This window comes from Eubalaena glacialis, chromosome 6, assembly GCF_028564815.1.
Source record: "Eubalaena glacialis isolate mEubGla1 chromosome 6, mEubGla1.1.hap2.+ XY, whole genome shotgun sequence".
NCBI lineage: Eukaryota > Metazoa > Chordata > Mammalia > Artiodactyla > Balaenidae > Eubalaena > Eubalaena glacialis.
The window spans coordinates 83,126,145-83,146,597 of NC_083721.1; the positions used below are offsets into that span (position 1 = coordinate 83,126,145).

At 47.4% G+C, this 20,453-nt stretch overlaps 2 protein-coding genes across 4 annotated transcripts in view; both read left to right on the forward strand.

Moving 5' to 3' along the window:
- LIPH (lipase H) overlaps window positions 1-2,524 on the forward strand; it is a 46,166-nt gene extending 43,642 nt beyond the window's left edge. For all 3 annotated transcript variants that reach the window (XM_061193311.1, XM_061193313.1, XM_061193312.1), the window contains one exon: window positions 799-2,524. In XM_061193311.1, the coding sequence (XP_061049294.1) occupies window positions 799-886 (88 nt within the window). In that variant the 3' untranslated portion in view covers window positions 887-2,524. The remainder of the gene's footprint in view (window positions 1-798) is intronic.
- Window positions 2,525-7,834: 5,310 nt separating this feature from the next.
- TMEM41A (transmembrane protein 41A) lies at window positions 7,835-16,320 on the forward strand. The gene is made up of 5 exons (XM_061194388.1): window positions 7,835-8,026; window positions 9,623-9,776; window positions 12,164-12,325; window positions 12,699-12,837; window positions 14,560-16,320. Exons 1-5 carry the CDS (start codon window positions 7,908-7,910, stop codon window positions 14,778-14,780), a joined length of 795 nt encoding a protein of 264 aa, XP_061050371.1. The 5' UTR covers window positions 7,835-7,907; the 3' UTR covers window positions 14,781-16,320.
- Window positions 16,321-20,453: the final 4,133 nt, after the last annotated feature.

The following is a 20,453-nucleotide window of genomic DNA, read 5'->3' on the forward strand; positions in this document are numbered from 1 at the left end:
GAGGATAGTCATTACATCTTTTTTCTTTTTCTTTTTAATTGATTTATTTAATTTATTTATTTTTGGCTGCATTGGGTCTTCGTTGCTGTGCGCGGGCTTTCTCTAGTTGCGGCGAGCGGGGGCTACTCTTCGTTACGGTGCGCGGGCTTCTCATTGCGGTGGCTTCTCTTGTTGAGGAGCACGGGCCCTAGGCACACAGGCTTCAGTTGTTGTAGCAGGTGGACTCAGTAGTTGTGGCTTGCGGGCTCTAGAGCGCAGGCTCAGTAGTTGTGGCGCACGGGCTTAGTTGCTCCGCAGCATGTGGGATCTTCCCGGACCAGGGCTCAAATCCGTGTCCCCTGCATTGGCAGGTGGATTCTTAACCACTGCACCACCAGGGAAGCCCAGTCATTACATCTTAAAACTGGGACTTTTTAATACTTCTTTCCCTGATTATCAAAGGAATACATATTCATTTTATAAAATCTGGAAAGTACAGAAAGTGTTAGGAGGAAGAAGAAGAATACCATGGATAATGTCATTATTCAGAGGCAACCACTGTTAAAATTTTTGGTTATTTCTTTCTAATCTTCTTTCTATTTGTTTTTAAACCTAGGTGAAGTTATATGGTAAATAAAATTTTACACCCTGAATTTTTTGCTGTTGTTGATGTGGCTTTGCTTATTTACCACAAGCATTTCCCTAGAACATTAAAAATAATTGCTAAATAATTTTATATCTGAAAGAGATGATATAATTTACTAGAATGAGGTAATTTTATTATTGTACTGACAAGGATATTTCATCTTATTTTCACAGGCCCCAGTTGTGTCGGTATGATCTTGTACTGATGGAAAATGTTGAAACAGTCTTCCAACCTATTCTTTGCCCAGAGTTGCAAATGTAACTCTTGTCAGGACACCCGGGTACCAGTAACATCAAGAATGCTACAACCACAGGATTTTTAAAGCTTCACCTCACCTTCTCCTCAAGGCATAAAAAGTACGGAATAACCAGGGTTTTTTTTGTTTTGTTTTTTTACAGTCATGTCCTGTGGATGTCATATTGCAAAATGTCAAGTGACCCTGGATTATGAAACAGTCCTGGGAAGGGAGCCCCTAAATAGGGCAAGTCAGAAATAGCCAGGCTCCCGACGGCCCAGCGTCTTGTTAGGCTGTGTCCTGGGGCCTCATTTGTTCCGAACTGTCGATTCTGCTGCCTGTCACTCGGGCATTTCTGCCAATCACAGTGGCCAGCCAAGCATCTTAAAGGGAAGGACTGGCTGGAGACCTCACTTTGGACTCGACCCCATGTTCCCTGTGCCAGATCCCTCCAGGCTCTGCACAGAGAGGGAATGGCTTCCTGCCTTGTTTAAAGTGGGGCTGGTGCAGGAGGAGGTGGGGACAGACCAACAGCCAAGAAGGCAGCTGCTGGGACTAGTGGATGAGGGTAGAAGAGCAGATGAAGCAGTGGGGCAGCCTGGCTCACAGGGACAAGGGATAGAGTGAGAGGCAGGAGAGAAAAAGCAGAGCTTGTTTTTCACTTAAGGTGAAGAAGCATCACTTTACATGCAACCCTCATTTTAAGCAATACTTAAGAAATGTTTTGTTTTTCTTTATTATTACCAATGTAATCTGTAATTATTGAAGGAAATTTCAAAAATGCACAGATGCAAAATGAAAATATGCTATCCATAATCCCACCTGTTAGAGGTAATTAATGTTAACCTTTTGGAGAGATGCTAAATAACTCGTTTTGCCAACATGTGAATTCAAAGTACTAACCGGTCTGCTCTTGGAGCACCTGAAGCTCCCAGTTTGAGGAATTCTCAGGCTTCCGTAGGAAGAGGTGTGATCCATGAATCTGAAATGACAACAGCAGCCAAGTCAAGAGGCCCTCCCAAGGGCCAAGGTCAGAGAGGTCAGAACCACTTGAGGTCAGATGCCCAGGGGGGAGACAGAGCCAAAGGGGTGGACACCACCCATCCCCCAGCTGTGGCCACTGCAGGAAGGTTCCTGGGATTCCTGAGAGTCATAGGTCCACCAACCTCCTCCCCATCCAAGTGACTGCTCTTCTACTGCTTTCTGTGTGGAGAGCCGTATTTTAAAGAAACAGACTGTCTGTTTCATAAATGATGGAACTCTGTAAATATAATCCAGTGTGGCACACTTTATTTATACTTATATAGCAAGTCCAGAGTCTGTTCCACTTAAGTGAGGGATGCCTGCAGCGAATGTCTGAACTCTGAAAGGAGTAAGGCTCAGCGACGCTCCTGCCCACTTGGACATCTTTTCAGCCTTCCTCCTTCCGACGTTTCCTCAGCAGTGGTGGATACAGAGATCCCGGTGCTGATAGGTCCTGATTTCGTTTTTAGAGTTTTATTGGTCCTGTATTTTGATTAGCACAGTCACTTCTTTGGGCTCTTTGCCTTCCTTGGTAAGCAGGGGATCAAAACAACATCAAGAAAATGCCAGGAATAGCATTTCTATCAATGTAGAAGCTCCTCAGGCCAGTGGGTGTCTCTGAGCTTCTTCTCCTGGCGTCTCCTAGCACGGTGCCTGGCTCACTGGGGAGTGGGTGGGTGGGTGAACAAATAGATAAATGAAGGAGTAAAGGAAGGAAGTTTGCTGCCTGGACTGGAGGTGAATTCAATGTGTTTCATGTAACAGTGATCAGGTGAAATGAAGGCAGTTACAGGTGTGGCCACTCTCTTCTCACAATCTTTCTCCCAAGGCCCCTGGAACTTTCCTCTCTGTCTCTTGTTACCCTTGCCTCTCTTCCCTTCCTTTTGTCAGTGTATTTGTCTGAATACCCAACCCAAGATGCAACGAAACTGCAGCCTACCCTGTTCCCTCCTGTCTTCACCAGTATCTCCCACTCCATGTTTGGACCTTAGCTGGATGGTCACTTCCTCAGGGGAGTCTTCCTGGCCCTCATTTCTCCACAGAGCCCACTGGAGCTGTCCTTCCGTAGCACTGTTCACTGTTTAAGCTGCGTTTTTTTACATTTATTTGTATGATTATTTGATTACTGTCTGTCTGTCTTCTCCACTAGGCTGCTCTGCCAGGCAGAGGCCGTGTGCCTAGTGTGGTGCCTACAATGCAGTCTGTGCTCAGGAAATATTGATTAAATGAACACTCCCCATTATCTTGTGAGCCTTATGGAGCCATGTTTGGTTGTGAGGAAAGACCAGGCCTCCACCCCCAGCCACAGCCCATTTCCCTAGAGGTGCCCACCCTTCGCTGCCTTAGACCTCTCTCCCAGGCACCTTTGTTACTCTTGTCTCTGTTATCTCTGGAGGCCCACTGCCCACTTCCCAGGCTCCCTGGGAAAAAGAGAGTTTGGCTCTTGCTTTCACGCCTCTTCGCAACTTCCAGGTGGTCCCAATACCATCCTTCAGCAAGCCCACCTATCCTGAAGCCTAGGAGATTTTGCTCTCCCCAGCTCCTGTTTTTGCGCCTCAGCTAAAACCCTCCAGGACCCTCAGGCACTCCTGGGTGACTCCAAGCTGGGCTTGCTCTTCCACGACTCCCTTCCACCACCCACTTTGTATGTGCTACCATCGCTGCTTGTAATAAGCCATATTGTAATATGTTTCCACGTCTGTATCTCCTCCAAGACTGTGGGCACCACAAGAGCAGCTGCTGCTTATTTGTCTTTGCTGCCCTGGCACCTAACACAATGCCAGGCACAAAGCAGGTGCTCAATAGATGTCTGTTGAACAGAATGGAGTGGATTTGTCCTTAGGGACTTGAGGGAGCCACCTGCATTCTGTTTTAGACATCAACACACTTATTCCCAAAACCTAAACTTAGAACCTCCCACCCTCAGACCCCTGCCCCATGTTCTCATTCCTGACCTGGGATGCCAGCAACAGAAATCCACTTATTTTTACCCAGATTTTATTAGAGAGAGGACTTGTGGAACCCCAGGGAGAGCTGAGCCATCAGACCTCAGGAAGGGCAGGGATGGGGATGCCCTGGACCTTCAGCAATGAGAGTCCATAGGCCTTTACTAACCCTTGTGCTCTGCCATGTATCTCTCTGACTCAGCTCCGCTCCCTCCACAGGGCAGCTGTGGATCATTGGGGTCCTTGGGACCATTGGGTCCTTGGCCACTCACTTACCATGTGGCCCAATCCCAAAGCTCAGGGAGAGGATCCAGCCCTCAGATCCTCCTCTTGGGGCAGGTGTCCATCCTGTTCCCATTGGTTGTGGTTGGAGCAGGGATGGGGAAGCAAAGCCATGTGGTCTGATCAGAGCTACTCCTTTCAGTTGCTCCGTGCAGATCCAATTAAGCCAGGAAACGTGGTTGAGCCCCATGATAAAGACCCATGGAGAGTGGCTGGCTAATTTGCTCTCACTAGAGCCTCTTGGCTTTTCTTCCCTCCCACTCCCCTGAACCACTAGCCCCTACCTGTTCCCCAGTCCAGCATGTGTCCCTGGTGAGGGTTGCTGCTGTCCTTTACAGGCTGCCTGGCATGTGCTGCAAGTGAGTGGCCTCAGGGGAGGCCGTACAGCCTGCAGGCGGTACACCGGCTGGTTAGAGCTGGCTCTGCAGGTGCTGGGTTGGGGGTCAGGAGGGTTGGAGAGAGGCGGGCTGAGAGTGGGGAGCAGGGCCCCTTCCCCGAAACAGACAGGCTGAGCAGGAGGAATCAGAACAGGAGGCAAGGGGGGTAAGTCAGGGGCAGCAAGCAGGGGCTTGGGCAGTGAGCCTGTAGGCAATCACGTTTGCATCTCCCGGAAGAGCTCTGTCAAAGGTCCCTTGTCACCTGGTGTTGGCCGAGTCCCACAACCCCTCAGGTTTCCTTGCTGGATTTTCCCATGGACTCGGACACTGTGCACTGGTTCCTTTCTAACAGTCTTTCTTGGGCCCCCAGTGCACTCTTCCCCCACCACCCTATCTCTCATCCAACATCCCTGAATGAAATCTTTTCTCTTTCACCAGTTCCACTATTTTCTTACCAGGCTTCTGATCTCAGTCTTCTCTCTGAAAAAGGCAGTGGAGGGTAAGTGGTTAGGCTCTGCTGTTTGCTGGGGTGTGACCTCTGTCGACTGACTTCACTCTGCCTAAGTTTCCATTCTCTGGACTGTAAAGTGGGGGCTGTTAGGAGCCCCTGCCTCATGAAGGTTGTTATATAATAAATACATTCATGTGTGTAAAAGTCCTGTGGGGTGAGTCTGCCTAGACTCAGTGAATGTCAGCTGCTGTTACTTTCCCTCTCATGGTCTCCCTCAGAGCCCTTCCCTCCTCCCATTTCAACTGTCTCCTCTAGACAGATGACCTCTAAATCTGAATGTTCAACCCGAGCTCTGGATCTTCACCTGCTTGTTGAGAGGCAGTGTGGGGCAGAGCAAAGAGCATGGGCTCGGGAGGGGCCGAGGAGGGCTCGGTCCTGCTCAGCACTCACAGCTGTGGGCTGCATCAGCCCTCCAAGTGACTCCATCTGAACACCTGCTCAGCCACTCATCCACAAGAGGGATGATGATACTTGCTTCTCTGGAAGCTTGGCCACGTTTGTTTCCTCTGTGACACCGTCATGCTCTATAATTATAACTCTCTCCATCCTCTCCCCCAACCAAAGGCAAAGTGAAGTCCTAGAGAGCAGGAGTTTTTCTTCGTGTTCTCTGCTCTGCACACTTCTAGCACAAGCTCAATATCGTTATTCACCTTCTCTCCTCCTGTACTCCTCTGACTTCTCAAAATCAGCATGTTCCAAACCAAACAACCAATCATTTCCTCCGCAGACCCGGTCCATTAATTTAACAAACTATTATTAAGTGCCAATAATAAGCCAAGCACAGGGCTAAGGGTTGGGATAGACATAGGATGGTGAGACCGTGTCTCATTTACAGAAGTGTTCACTGTCTCCTGAGGAGATGGATGATGACACTGGAGCACAGTATTTGCAATCACAGGAATATAGACACTCCACAGGCAGCCCCGAGCACAGAGAAGGCAAAACCTTTCTGACTGTAGGAGCTGGAGAAGCCTTCTCAGAGGAGGTGACAACTGCCCCGGGTGTTGCTGAAAGAGCAGGGATTTTCAGGCAGAGAAGTTTCCCAGGGAAGAGTGTTGTCAGAGGCACAAACGAACACGGTGCCTACACGGTGCATGTTTAGCTGGAACGGGAGACTTGAAGGGAGAAAATGAGACTGGAAGGCTGAGAACATTTCCCCACGTTGTAAAATGGAAAATTTTACACATACACAGAAATAGGGGAAATGGTATAAAATCCACCTCCAGGTGCTCATCATCCAGCTTCAGCAATTATCACTTCAATGGCCAATCCTGTTTTACTTATATCCCTACTCACTACACTCCCATCCCATTATTTTAATGCAAATCTCAGACATTGAGTCATTTCATTCATAAATACTTCAGTATTTTGAAAAGTATATCTTTTTTTCTTCTTCTTACAAATGAGTCATAGTATAGTCTAACACTGCAACTCGTTTGATTTTTATCCTAGCCATCTATCTGGCTACTGTACTGTATCAGGATCCATAACGTTGTCTCCCTCTTTCAGGAAGCTACTTAGTGTTCCATTTGTGAATATACAATAATTAACCTCGATAGTCCCCAAATGATGGGCATTTAGGCTGTTCCCAATATCCTCATATCAAAACAAAGTTGAGAGAATACCCTTGAACATACATCTTTGTCTACCTACAGGCATATCTATGGGTTAAATTCCTGGAATTGCTAGGACTTTGTGCACTTTGACTTCTGACAGGTGCTCTTTATCTGGCCCAGGAGGGGCTATGAATGATACAACAAGGACAGTTTCTGTTTTCCAGGCTTGTGACATTTTGGAATCCTCTCTGTCATTCTCCATTTAATCAGCCATGTCCTACAAACTCAACTCCTCCCAGTCTGTCCACCTTCCTCCCCACTGCTGTGGTCCTGGCTCAGGCCTGATTCCTTTCTCACCAAGACAGTTGTTGCTACAAACTCAGAATGTAGTCTAATCATCTGCCAGGGCAACACATCCTAAAACGGGAACTACATCATTCTCTTGCTTAAACGCCTCTATTGGTCTCTCCCCAAGTACAATATTAAAAAAAAAAATCCAACTCCTTAGCTGCCTTTCCATGTTTTCCAGTTTGTTCCCACCTTCTCACTCATTTCTCACACACCTTTAGGCTTCACGGAAACTGAGGCCCCCAGCTCACCTTCTCCCTCCTGTCTCTGTTGTGGAAATCTTGCTCATCCTTTAAGGTAAACTCAAACCCCACCTCTTCCATGAATCCACCCAGTGCAAGACCACTAGTTTTGAACGCAGGGTGACTTGGATTCTAATCGTGACTCTCTTGGGTAATGTCACTTAATCTTTCTGAGACTTGGATTTTTCATCTGTTGAATAAAGACAAAAATACCAACCTTGCAGAATTGTTGTGAGAATTAAGGATAATGGGCACATTGTAGGCGTTCAATAAAAGTAAATTCTCCTTATTTCCGTGGTCGCTTTGACTATCCCACCGCACTGCATTGGCGCCTCTGGTTCTACGCGGGCTGCATTTGCTTTGTGTTACGCCTGGTGGTAGACAAGGCTGTCTTGACCACTAGACTGCAAGCTTGCTGTGGGCAGGGCTGGTGATTCACCCCGGACCACCTAGCGCCTGGCAGAGAGCCTGCAAATAAGTGGAGAACGAGACAGAGATAAACGTAGAAAGATATACAGGCGGAAGGAGGGCAGACGCAAGCGCAGAGGGGCTGCAAGACAGCTTTCTGCTGGACTCTGGAGCCAACTGCAAGCGGAATCCGGGCCGTGGGTGGGGCCAGGATATGGGGGCGGGGCCTGGAGCGGACCCCCGCCCCTGTCCGTCCACTAACGCGCTCCGCTGTAGCAGTGCGATAGCAGCGAGGTTCCTGGCGCTGCTTCCAGGCTCCTCCGCGGCGGGGCGAGTCCGGGTGCTGGCGCCGAGATGCGCCCCCTGCTCGGCCTCCTCCTGGTCTTCGCCGGCTGCACCTTCGCCCTGTACTTGCTGTCGACGCGACTGCCCCGCAGGTCGACACTGGGCACAGCCAAGGAGGCTGGAGACAGGTGCGTGGCGGCGGTGACGGGGGCCGGGGTTCGGGTCAGAGGAGGGGAGCCAGGTCCGAGGATGGGGTCTGGGAATCGTATTTTCGGGTTCCTGGATCGGAGGCGTCGGGGGCTGGGATTTGGGGTTCAGTTCTGGGACTGGAGATTGGGCCGCGTCTACACGGTCTTGGGCAGACCGGGTGGACGAGAGCGGGGCCTGGCCCTGTCTGGGACCTGCGTGCTGCCGGCTTCGCGGGAGTGCTGTCTGGTGCCTTTGAGGTGGTGATTTGCGGAGGGAAACGCGGCGCCTTACCTTGGGCGGATCCTGCTGGAGCATCTCTGTTCCCGCCATTGGGTCGCCTCTTGAGCGGTGTTCCCGTCGCCTTCCCAGGCCCAGCCCTGATCCCCGTTTGCATCCGACCTTCGCCTCTATGTGGACCCGCAGCCCCTTCTTAACGACTGCTCTCAGCCTCACTCCATAGTCCTCCCCACTTCACTTCACTACACTTCTGTCAGGTCTGCCCTTGGGGCTTTAAGGCATCCGGTCTTCAGGAGAAACGTTGATGGACAACTTTAAATTATTCACTAATTAATTATCTGCTGTCTTTTCTTGGCTGTCTCTGCTCTTTTCCTTTTACTCCCTGACAGGTTGAGGCAGGAGGCAGTACAAATACCTACCGGGCTGATTTGTCGTGATAAACCAGCATACTGTTTATAAAGTTAATGGAAGTGTGTCAAGGATGTTACTGATGTTTGAATATTAGGACAGCTGTTTTCAGTGACTGTATTCTTTTACTCTAGCTAGGAAGGCTCTGCTGTGGGTGTCAGACATACTAAGAGAAATATTCTGATGAGAACCAGGAGGGTTTGCTTATAATTGATCACTGATGGATTCAAGAGTTGTTCAGCTGGCGGAGGCAAGGTAGCCTTTACACTGTAACCCTTGTACAGGGTTCAGAGTGCACTGAGGATCATATAGAGAGCAGGGTGAAAAGCAGGCTCTTTGAAAGGGTTGGTTCCAAGCCTGATATATTATCAAGAAGATTATGTTTATGGTATGGACAAATATACTTTCCCAGGGAATCTTTAATTGGCTCTTTTGTGACTGATAAAGCAGTCGTTTTACCTAGTAACTTTGGAGCAGTGTGAAGTTTGAATTGTCCTGGGCCTGAAGCTTAGGGGGAGGGGGTACTCCTAGAAAGGAAGGCAGTTTAGGATGTTTAGTACTTGCCTAGAAATTAATCCATTTGCCTTTTAAGAATAGTTCATAAAAACTGAGAGCTAAGAGGGAACTTAGTGATTATCCACCTTCAACCCCTCATTTTTCCGATAAGAAAACTGAGGCCCAGGGACTAGCCTGAGATCACACAACTGGACAGTAGCAGAGTTGAGATGCTATGCCAGGTCCCTTGCTTCCAAACCAAGGCTCTTCTCCTTGCCTCTGCTGTGTTATATCAGGTCATCCATTATTCTGGCCTCCCATTAAGTGTGTGTTCCCAGCAGACCAGATGATGGGCACATTTATAAACCTACTTTGGAAAGAAGACACAACAAGTGACTTTATTAGGTATTAGGCTGATCTGGACTCTTGTTTCCATCTGCTTTTCCAAATCTCAGGTCACTGTGGTTCCCCTCGGACCTGGCCGAGCTGCGGGAACTCTCCGAGGTCCTTCGAGAGTACCGGAAGGAGCATCAGGCCTACGTGTTCCTGCTTTTCTGCAGTGCCTACCTCTACAAACAGGGCTTTGCCATCCCTGGCTCCAGCTTCCTGGTCAGTATCGCCCTCCTCCTGTGCCTGCCTCCCGGGAAGCCACCTTCTGTCTTTGTAGAGGGGCCCTTAGGCTGCAGATCCTACAGTCCAGAGGACAGACTACTGTGGCTACCATTTGTTGACAGCTTTCCCTGTGTCAGGCACTGTCCTAGTTGCTTTACCTGCATGACCTTATTTAATTCTCCTAAGAGCCAACAATGGGCACTTTTATCCACATTTTACAGATAAGGAAATGAATGGTGAGAAGTTAAGTAACTGTCCCAGGTGACAAGGCGAGGAGGGGGTTGGGCTGAGGTCTGAACCCACATCCGCCCAGCTCCAGAGCCTGCCTTTCCTCTCAGGTATGCTGCTTTTGTTTCTAAGGATTTGATAGGTGTGGAGCACTGTCCTTGAGACCTCTCCCCCTCTGCATGTTGGTTTTTCTTTTAAAATCTGTTTTCTCCCCTAGTCTGTGAGTTCCTTGAGGTCAGGACCTGTTCCTTATTCTCAGCCTTTGTGTTTCTTTGCCTGGCACAGGGAAGTGCCTTCATAAATGTTTGACGAACAGATGCAGGTTGTTCATGGTGATGTTAGGCTGTAGAGGACTTGGGAGTCTCCCTGTGTGGAGAGGACGAGTCATTCTGGTTTTCCAGGCGGCCCCCTGGCTCTCGGGAGCCACAGTGTAAGACCTGGGCTTGTGCTTGGGCTCTTGGATGCTTCTCATCAGTTGCCATCTCAGGTGATACAGAAGAATCTATGCTGTCCTCCCAGCAGCATTTTAAGCTGGTTGGTTTAAGTGTGTATATCTGTTATGCCTTTGGGTAGGTTTGAATCCCAGCTGTGTAACCCTGAGCAAGTCATTTAACTTCTCTAACGCTGTTTCCTCATCTGTAGAACCGGCATTCTCCTATGTAACCCCCTAGGATTGTTACATGGGAGGATTAAATGACACAGTGGGTGCATAGGGGCTGGCACGGTGATGGTGTGCCTGGCACACAGCAGCCCTCAGCACTTGTTGAATGATTGGGTGACTTAGCAGGAAGACCTGAAAGCTTCCTTCTGCCCTGCTTCTCCCTCCGGCCCCAACATTCAGCTCACGCTGGATCCGCCTAAGCAGTTTGTTAGAAACTGGAAGAAAAGCAAACACATTCTGCCAAGAGAGATGGGGGTGTGTATGGTGCTTGAGGTCAGGGACTGACTCCTGGGGCTGCCCCTGTACCTCTTTCTCTCTTGAGCTGATCCCTCTTCAGGGCGAAGAGCCAGCTGCTACCTGGAGGTGAATCCTGTCTCTGCCTCGTGTGACTTTGGGCACGATACTTAATCTTGCACCTATAGAAGGGGTGAGGATGGTATACTAAACAGGGTCATAGTGGGGATTAAATCAGACCTGTAGTCAAGCACATAGTAGGTGCTGAGGAGATCCCTACCTTCTCACTTCCAGGTTCCCCTTTTACTTTCTCTTTTGGATCCCATGTTTGGCAGGATGATGTCTACCAGCCAAACTGCACTTAGGAAGTATTAGTTCACTTTTCCATTTTTGTCAATCTAAGGCTTTTTTTGAGTGTCAGCTAGAACTCTGGTCAACATGGAACCCCCAGTGTTAGCATTATAGAGAAGTAATTCCTGCAGGAAGGAAAGAAATGAGACATTTTCTAAAGCTTATGAGGTCTTACTGAGGGAAAATTCATGGTTTGTGTTCATTTAAAGTAGCAGAAATAACTTGTGAGCTTCATTGCTGCCTCTTCCCAGGGCACCAGGGCTGGCGGGGCCTTGCACAGCCCAAGTGGCAGGCTGGGGGCTGTATACACAGATTGCCCCATTTAATTCTGTCTCGCTTGCTGAGGTTTTAATCTTCTTCCCAGTTTCAAAGGTGAGGAGACCGAGGCCAGGGTTGTAGTTCCCAGCTCTTTCATCACTTTTTTTCTTTTTTAAAAAATATTTATTTATTTATTTTTGGTTGTGTTGGGTCTTCATCGCTGCACGCGGGCTTTCTCTAGTTGCAGTGAGCGGGGGCTACTCTTCGTTGCGATGTGCAGGCTTCTCACTGCGGTGGCTTCTCTTGTTGCGGAGCATGGGCTCTAGGCGTGCGGGCTTCAGTAGTTATGGCTCGCGGGCTCTAGAGCGCAGGCTCAGTAGTTGTGGCACACGGGCTTAGTTGCTCTGCGGCATGTGGGATCTTCTGGACCAGGGCTTGAACCTGTGTCCCCTGCATTGGCAGGCAGATTCTTAACCACTGTGCCACCAGGGAAGCCCCTTCATCACTTTTCATTCATCTCTTTAGAGTGGGAGTTAGGTTTTCTCCAGGAAAATCACTGAAGGAGGAGGGAACCTAGGACTCTTGGGCTCCAGGACGAGATGGCTGGTAGCTGCCAGATGTTCTCATGGCAGAGGATTTGTTTTCTTTGCAGAATGTTTTAGCCGGTGCTTTGTTTGGGCCATGGCTGGGGCTTCTGCTGTGCTGTGTGCTGACCTCGGTGGGTGCCACATGCTGCTACCTGCTCTCCAGTGTTTTTGGCAAACAGCTGGTGGTCTCCTATTTTCCTGACAGAGTGGCCCTGCTGCAGAGGAAGGTAAGGCGAGGGGGTACATCTAAGTGCCGGGCCCCCAGAAAGTTACCACGTGGCCCTGAGGGGAGTAGGGGCAGAGATCTCCCACAGTGGTCCTCTGTCCTGCCTCAGGAGGTCCCAGGGGTCCTGTTGATGTCTCCAGGAGATGCAGATCTGAGCTCAAATCCCAGCTCCATCACTACCAGCTCTGTGTCTTTGGGCAGGTTCCTGACTTTTCTGAGCCTCAGGTGCCTCCATTTTAAAAATGAGGAAAAGAATCTCTGCCCTGGAATTTATAGAATATGTAAAGTATGTAGAACAGTGCCTGGCACCAACAGATTTTCAATACCTGGAGGCTCTTTCTGCTTCTTAATGGCCTTGTCTTCTTTGGCTACAGGTGGAGGAGAACAGAAACAGCTTGTTTTTTTTCTTACTGTTTTTGAGACTTTTCCCCATGACGCCAAACTGGTTCTTGAACCTCTCGGCCCCAATTCTGAACATCCCCATCGTGCAGTTTTTCTTCTCTGTTCTTATCGGTAAGACATGGTGTGTAAGTTTGAGTCTCACAGTTGTCCTGGGCATGTGCCTGCCTCTGCGAGCACAGGCTCATGAAGAGCATCGACAGGTCTTATCTAAAGTAATTGTTCCTGATTGCAGATCTACTCAGGCTTGAACATGAAAACCCATAAAAATACTTCTGGAAAAAATAGGGATTGTTCATTTTGTAACTGTATTTAATGCCTATTGTGTGCCAAGCACTGTGCCAGGCCCTGGGATTAGAAGAGTAATCTGTGTAACACACACGACTTGGCCCATAGTAAGGGCTCAGTAAAAGCAGAGTTGGAGTGAGGGGACGTGGGCTGAAGGCAAGTGGAGGCAGGGGAAGGGTCAGAGCAAGGGGCTTCCTATTTGGCTTTGGCCCCTATTTTGATTAAGATCTGCCTTAGGAAGAGCTGGTACTAGTGCGGTTCCTTCTTGCCTTTTGACAATTGTATGACTTTCAAGAAGCTCCTTACCCTCATGGGCCACTTGGCCAATTGAGGGGCTAGGACTAGAGCAGTGTTTCTCTAAGTATGAGCTTTGAACCACTTTCATCTGAATGGTAAAATTGCTAACAGCCTGTAAAATCACTGACTATTATTTTCTCCACACTGGAAGCAAACCACCCTCTCTAAGCCTAAGGCAAGGATCGCCTCTCTTAACCCTTCTTTACAACATGGAAGGGAAGGCTACTCAGGGCTCTGGGTCAAACATGACAAATCTGTGGTTGAGCAGCTGCTATTAATAGGGAATTCCTGAGAGAAGTTGAGATCTTAAATTGAAGCAGAATCTACCACAGCTAATTCTGTCAGACAGGCTTTTAGACAGCATGCCTCAGCACCTCTGTTAGCAGCCTGTAATCACCCAGGTGGCACGAGGCTTGGAAAGACTCTGGAGACCGAGATTCTAGTTACCCTTCTGACAAGCTATGTGACCTTCATGAGTCTGTGATCTTGAGGCATCATCTACTAGAGGAGTGGATCATCAGGGGGTCCCAAACCAATCAGAATCTTGGGAGCGGGGGTCAGGAGAGGCTGTTAGAATGCAGGTTCCTGGGTTCTACCCCAGACCCAGGTAACCAGAATCCCTGGGGTGGCACCTGAGGATGTGTTTTTAACAACTTCACCAGGGGTTTGTTATACAACCAGCCTGTCTAGCCACCAGTCAGACTTGTGGGATCCAGTGGATTTGATGACCTCTTACAGACAGTACAGAACATGAATAGTACTACTGCTTCTGAGAAACCTGTTTTTATCACAGGCATGCTGTAAATCTCATAATGCTGGTGCTTCTCTTTACTTTGGCTGTTGGGCGCTCAGAACCAAATTTGGGGACACCTCTAGCAAATGAGTGAACTTTATGCATGTTTGCTTAAGTACTAACTGTACTTTGTTTATTCTTCTCTAATTTTGTTTTATTCTTCATTCATTTGGTTTTTTCCTATTTAAAAAAATTTCTAATCTTACTGTAGTGTATATATTTTGTAAACCATCTCAAGTCCTTTTGCTGAATGAGACAAATGTAGGTGGGAAGTGAGGAAAGGAGGGGAAAGAGTGGAAAAGAAGGGAAAGAGATAATATGTTTAGAGGTCAGGAATTGGGCAAAAACAGTACAAAACTGGAGTCACTGTTGTGAATTCCTGGTGACATTTCTGAAGGACTATTGTTCTTCATTTTCCTGCTCCCCAGTAACAGGCTCTTTCCCTTTTCTTCTTCAAGGTTTGATCCCATATAATTTCATCTGTGTGCAGACGGGCTCCATCCTGTCAACCCTGACTTCTCTGGATGCTCTTTTCTCTGGGGAAACTGCCTTTAAGCTGTTGGCCATTGCCCTGGTGGCCTTAGTTCCTGGAACCCTCATTAAAAATTTTAGTCAGAAGGACCTACATTTGAATGAAACAAGCAATGCTCATCATCTAAATAGTAGAAAGGACACGTGATCTGGATCCTTCGGTTGCTGCGTCCCTGGACTCTACTGTTTATTTGTGTAATGGGCGTGGTCCTCTGAAGCCCCTCATTGTTGTTGTTGTTTTTTTTTAAAGTATTTGTTTATTTATTTATTTATGGCTGTGTTGGGTCTTTGTTTCTGTGCGAGGGCTTTCTCTAGTTGTGGCAAGCGGGGGCCACTCTTCATCGCGGTGCGCGGGCCTCTCACTATTGCAGCCTCTCTTGTTGCGGAGCACAGGCTCCAGACGCGCAGGCTCAGTAATTGTGGCTCACGGGCCCAGCTGCTCCGCGGTACGTGGGATCTTCCCAGACCAGGGCTCGAACCCGTGTCCCCTGCATTGGCAGGCAGATTCTCAACCACTGCACCACCAGGGAAGCCCCCCTCATTGTTTTTAAATTATTCTCAACAGGTGATTTGGACACTATTCTTCTGTGTGCACTGTCTTGTCATGAAGGACACTGTGCTCTAGAAGGTGAATTATATCAGGTTCTCAAACCAGCCCTGATTTAGCAGGACACTCTGCAAAACGGATGGCCTCCTAGCAAATCCTGTTTGTATTTTACTGAATAACAAGGAACTCGGGCCAAGTCCTGAGCTGCTTCGGGAGAGGATGCTGATTGCCCTCGTCCAGGGCGCCTTTTCTGCACAGTGATCAGCTGTTGTGACAGGTGTTATCCTTTTACGTCCCTCGTGGACATGATTAGTGTAGATAATGACGTGTGAACCCATGTCACTGACACCACTCTTCATCTTGTTAGTCTCCTGAAGAGAGATCCTTCTGCACTGTTTTGCTGATGACCTACCTCTTCCATAAATCAGAGGAAACAAGCTGACAAACTGCATAGGATTTCCACGTACAGCTCAAAAGCACAGTGATTGCTGTGATGCTCTTTGTGTTCAGACGCACTGTTACCACATATGTCACATCTCCTCTTGGTTGCATGTCCTGACAATTCAGCTGATTGCAAACAGACTATTAAATATCAATGGTGCAAACTCTGTATGTTATGAATATATTCTGGAGAAGTTCTTACCCATCTGGATGGGCAGAACCCTTGACTCACTTGAACCAAATGACTGTCAGTACATTTTCTAGACTGTCCTTTCTGTGTGGGAATCCCTCCTCTGTTTTGCTGGGACAATGGATTCAATACACTCCAATATCACCCAGTATACCCTCTGAATACTTTTTTTCATTTTGTCATTTCCTGAGAATAACTGAGGGATAACTCTATTTTATCTTTTAATTCAAGGGAATTAAGGGGAAAATTTGGTTTTGGATTAATTTGTTGTGTTCTATTTTAATGATCTGTAGCTGTCATGGCTTCCTGTGGCTGCAGTATTGAATTGGCACAGACCTGGGTTCATGCTTCCAAGGACAGAAGGGCCTTGGCACCTAAAATGACCAGCTCTGGGATCCTGTACCCTACAGGAGTAACTCTTCATTTCTTATAAGAACTGTTGTCCCTGGGCCCCATCTGCTGGGTTTTTGATTTGGCTTGGCCAAAAATCTTGCCAAGGCTTTAATGTAGACCAGTTGTTCTACATGAATTCTTGGGAATACTTCTGTTTAGTACAAAGAATGAATTTCCAAGCAGTGTTTTTTGGACATGGTATAATCCAAAAAACACAACAAGGACTTCATTTTTAAGGATGTGTTGCTTTAAAAGAAGCTTGATAACAAGAGTGGGAGTGAGGAGGATGCCAACTGGACTTGGAAGTCCGTGGCTCTTTGTGTTCTGAAGTAGGAGGAGGGAAGGGGAGACACAAGGAAGCTCTCTACACTATTGAAAGTAGGGCCCTTTGCCCTTTATCCAGATCCTTGGATTTGTCTCTCTCCCGTCTCCCCCGTGATTTTGCAACAATGTGCCTTATCAGTTGTGAGTTTACAGGCAAAGCAATTTCCCAAATAAATGGATATAAATATTCTGTGTGGTGTGTGTTTATACATGTTGCTAACTTTCAATTCCCATTGCCAGTGGGAATCAGGATTGGCTGAAAATCAGACAATCCAAAGTGGTGTCTTAGCTTTCTGCTCTCAAGCTTCTTACCAGTTGTATACACTGGAAGCCAGATTTTCATTTTTGCCTTTTCCCTCTTATGCATACTTTATAGTAGGGTACTAATACCACAGAAGTAGCTGTAAGATTGGCAGCAGGAAAGTCATAGGGAAGAAGAAGAGTGCCTGTCTAGGATATGACAGAATAATCATGAAGAGACGATAACAAAAGAAAATCATGGTCATCTCTTCCTTCTGTGGATGTGTCTGACGAAAGAGCCCCAGAAACCAGCTTTTCCCATCACCCATTTTTCCTGGCTGCGGGAAACCCAGTCATGTCTTTCCTGGCTGCGGGAAACCCAGTCTTCCTTTCCCGTAAGTTCTGACAAATACTGAGACTTGTGAAGGCAGCTCTCAGGACACAAACAGTACCTATAAGGAAAAGACAGGACAGAAAACAGTGAAGTACACTTTTTGTTTAATTCCATGCATTTGTTTGCTTTGATAGTCGCTCTTGTTCCCATCGCTGTACAATTGTTCAATACAAAGAGGGTGCCGGCGTCAGAACCCACACAGGAAGCAGGGGAGCTAACAGTACCGGAGACCTCAGAGGACGCAGATGAGGGAGATCTTTCTGAGACTTGACTACAAAAAAAGTTAATTTGCTCCAAATTGAAAGGAAGTCAAATTATTGCAATCAAGAATCAAAGTGGGTTGTCCCACTTCCAGACTCTGAGAAGTGGTTGCTCGAGGTAGTGAGCTACCCAGGCGATGCGGTCAATAAGGGACATCTTCCTGTTAGCCTGCGCCTTCTGGTGGGGTTCCCTCTGGCCTGCAACCACGGGAGGACCCTGTCTGCCTGGTCACTGGGCAGCAGCCTGGGGCCAGGAGCCAGTGTGCCCCTGAGTGCTGTGAAGTGGCTCTAGAGAGTAGGCCTGGGATTTGGCCGGAAGTTTTCTTACAGTGGCCTTACCGTCTGCTTGGGGGCTTGGCTCTGTGTGAAATCCTGCCAGCATGCTCTGGTTACGTGACAGTTAACAAAAGCCTTAACCCAACCCTTTTGGGGTTACCCTATTTCTCAGAACAGTGATTTCAGAGCTCCCCTCTTCTGCCACCTGTCCCTGAGAAGTGTTCCAGGTTCCACAGGGGTCCTCCACTTGGCAGTCTAGTTCATTCCAGTTTGAATAGGTGCTTGCAGTATTGGCTGTAACATGCAAACAAGCAGACTAATGTGATTCTTATGTGCTAGTCTGTGAGGCTGCTAACGTTGGCGATGTGAGTATATTAGGACATTTATTCTATGAAATCAGCAATGAAGAAAAATCTTGCTGCCTAGAAAGGCACTAAGTTCATACTGACAGTACAAGTCAAAGTCTTGAAAAGAATGTCACGTTGTTTTGGTACATCATCAGTCTCATAGAGTCTAAGGAAGAAGCAAGTAACTGGGACTTGTATTAACTTTCTGTTTATAGAAGGTGGTGGAGGAACATGCTCATTTAACAATGAAATGATGTAAATGAAGAGACATTTTGGAATTCAATATACAATTGGAATCGTACTCCAAAAGGGCAGTGGGTGGAGGCACGTGGCCTTTTTCCTGTCTTTGGTGCTGCCCCCTGATAGCCGTAGGGTGGGATCTATAAGGAGTACACTGGTATATCCTGTCATTCTCCCATCAGGGCTAACTCAAGATCTCAAACCACCTTCGGAAATTAATTATGAGGTTAGAGCTGGGACAGCAAACAGATCTCCCCTTGCACACCAATTCCAATCAAGTGCTAATTATGGCTCCAAATGCTGTGTTGTGAGAGGTTATGAGGCCATGTCCAGGCTCAGTAGGAAAGAATATGGTGATCAATAAATAACACGGTCTTGGGTATCGAGGGTGGAGATGGTAGATGGTGGTATGAGGTGGTATTTTGGTTTCTGGCTTGGTAGAAAAACAAAATACAACATAGCACACTATACTGCAGAGCAGGGCAGGAATTCCTTGGAATTTGTAGAATTCAGTCACAGGAAGTTCAAGTAGAAACATTTTAAGGAAGGGGGGCGGATTGAGACAAAAGGGCATGGAAAAAAAGGGTAAATCTTTTGATCGATAAGAATGCATTCACACTGGAAAAACGTCAATGCTCCACAGTGGGAAAGGGCATTTAAAATTGGGTTGGTACCAGGAAAACCCCAAACCATCAAATCTATTATTACTTAGGGTAAGAGGAAAATTTAGTACAATGAGGCCCTGAAGTGGAAGTCCAGTGTACTTATTAAATCCTACTAAAATATCCTTAATTCTAGAAGGATGGATTTGTTGATACTAAAGTTTTAAAATATGTGAACTTCAAGCTGGTCATACCAAACCATCATACAACACAGTTAACACCTTCACCTCCCTGGGTAGGTGCTCCCCACAATCTCGCCAACAGGTCCAAACTTTAGTGGTGGTAAGGTCTATTATAACTTCAAAGGAGGATGCAGGCTTCTCAGTCCCTCTGCCAAGCAATTTTAAGAGGAATTGTTATTCAGAGGACATGATCTAGAAATAGATGGGAATCAGAACCAAATGCCCATCTGCAAAACAAATAAAAACTCATTATCTTGCAGTCAGTCAAAACCAGATGCTAAATGAATGTGGAATTCACTTCAAGGGGGTTAAACTTTTGATCAACAATGAAGCTTGAAATCATAGTCCTGTGAGTTTCCTTAAAGCACTGCCACCCAGTTGTCAGACTGAAGAATTAGCTCTTAAATTCCCCGAGCTCTTCATTCCACTCTTCAGATGACTGTGGAGTTGTTCTCAAAGAAACACACACTAATTCAAAATTGTGCTGGTTATTTCAAGGCAGGCAGTGAAGGGTAGCCTGGGATAGAGAAGGCATTTCTCTTTTAACCTAGACTAAAGACACTGTTCTCTGAAGCCTCTAGTCACTTCTACTAAAAAATAAGTAAAATGTTCAACGTGGAACTTTATTCAACTTTTTTTTTTTTTAAATAAATAAATTTATTTGTTTATTTTTGGCTGTGTAAGGTCTTCGTTGCTGCGCGCGGGCTTTCTCTAGTTGCGGCGAGCGGGGGCTACTCTTCGTTGTGGTGCGCGGGCTTCTCATTGCGGTGTCTTCTCTTGTTGTGGAGCTCAGGCTCTAGGCATGCGGGCTTCAGTAGTTGCGGCTCATGGGCTCAGTAGTTGTGGCTCGCGGGCTCTAGAGCACAGGCTCAGTAGTTGTGGTGCACGGGCTTAGTTGCTCCACGACATGTGGCATCTTCCCGGACCAGGGCTCGAACCTGTGTCCCCTGCATTGGCAGGCGGACTCTCAACCACTGCGCCACCAGGGAAGCCCTATTCAACTCTTGACAATAGAGTGAATGACTTGAAGATTCAATACTGTCTGCTATGCTAACTTGCTCATAACAGTCAATCCAGACAGGTATATGGCATTACCATGACAGACAGTCAAGATGGGAATTCAAAAAAGTTATCAAAATTATGAGGTATTGGGGTGGGTTTTCCAGGAAGACCATCACTGAAAGGGGTAAGACACGTTAACTTTCATGTTCCTCTTTGGCCACGACAGGTGGGCAAGACCTGGACACGCTGAAGGGTCAGTGTTTTATGTTGGACAGGAAGAGGACACAGAGGGACCTCCCTGGTGGTCCAGTGGTTAAGACTTC

Coding starts and splice junctions, on each gene's coding strand:
- TMEM41A (XM_061194388.1), top strand. CDS start 7,908: ATGCGCCCCCTGCTCGGCCTCCTCCTGGTCTTCGCCGGCTGCACCTTC. Junction 8,027..9,622: donor GCCAAGGAGGCTGGAGACAG/GTGCGTGGCGGC, acceptor TCCAAATCTCAG/GTCACTGTGGTTCCCCTCGG. Junction 12,838..14,559: donor TTTCTTCTCTGTTCTTATCG/GTAAGACATGGT, acceptor TTCTTCTTCAAG/GTTTGATCCCATATAATTTC.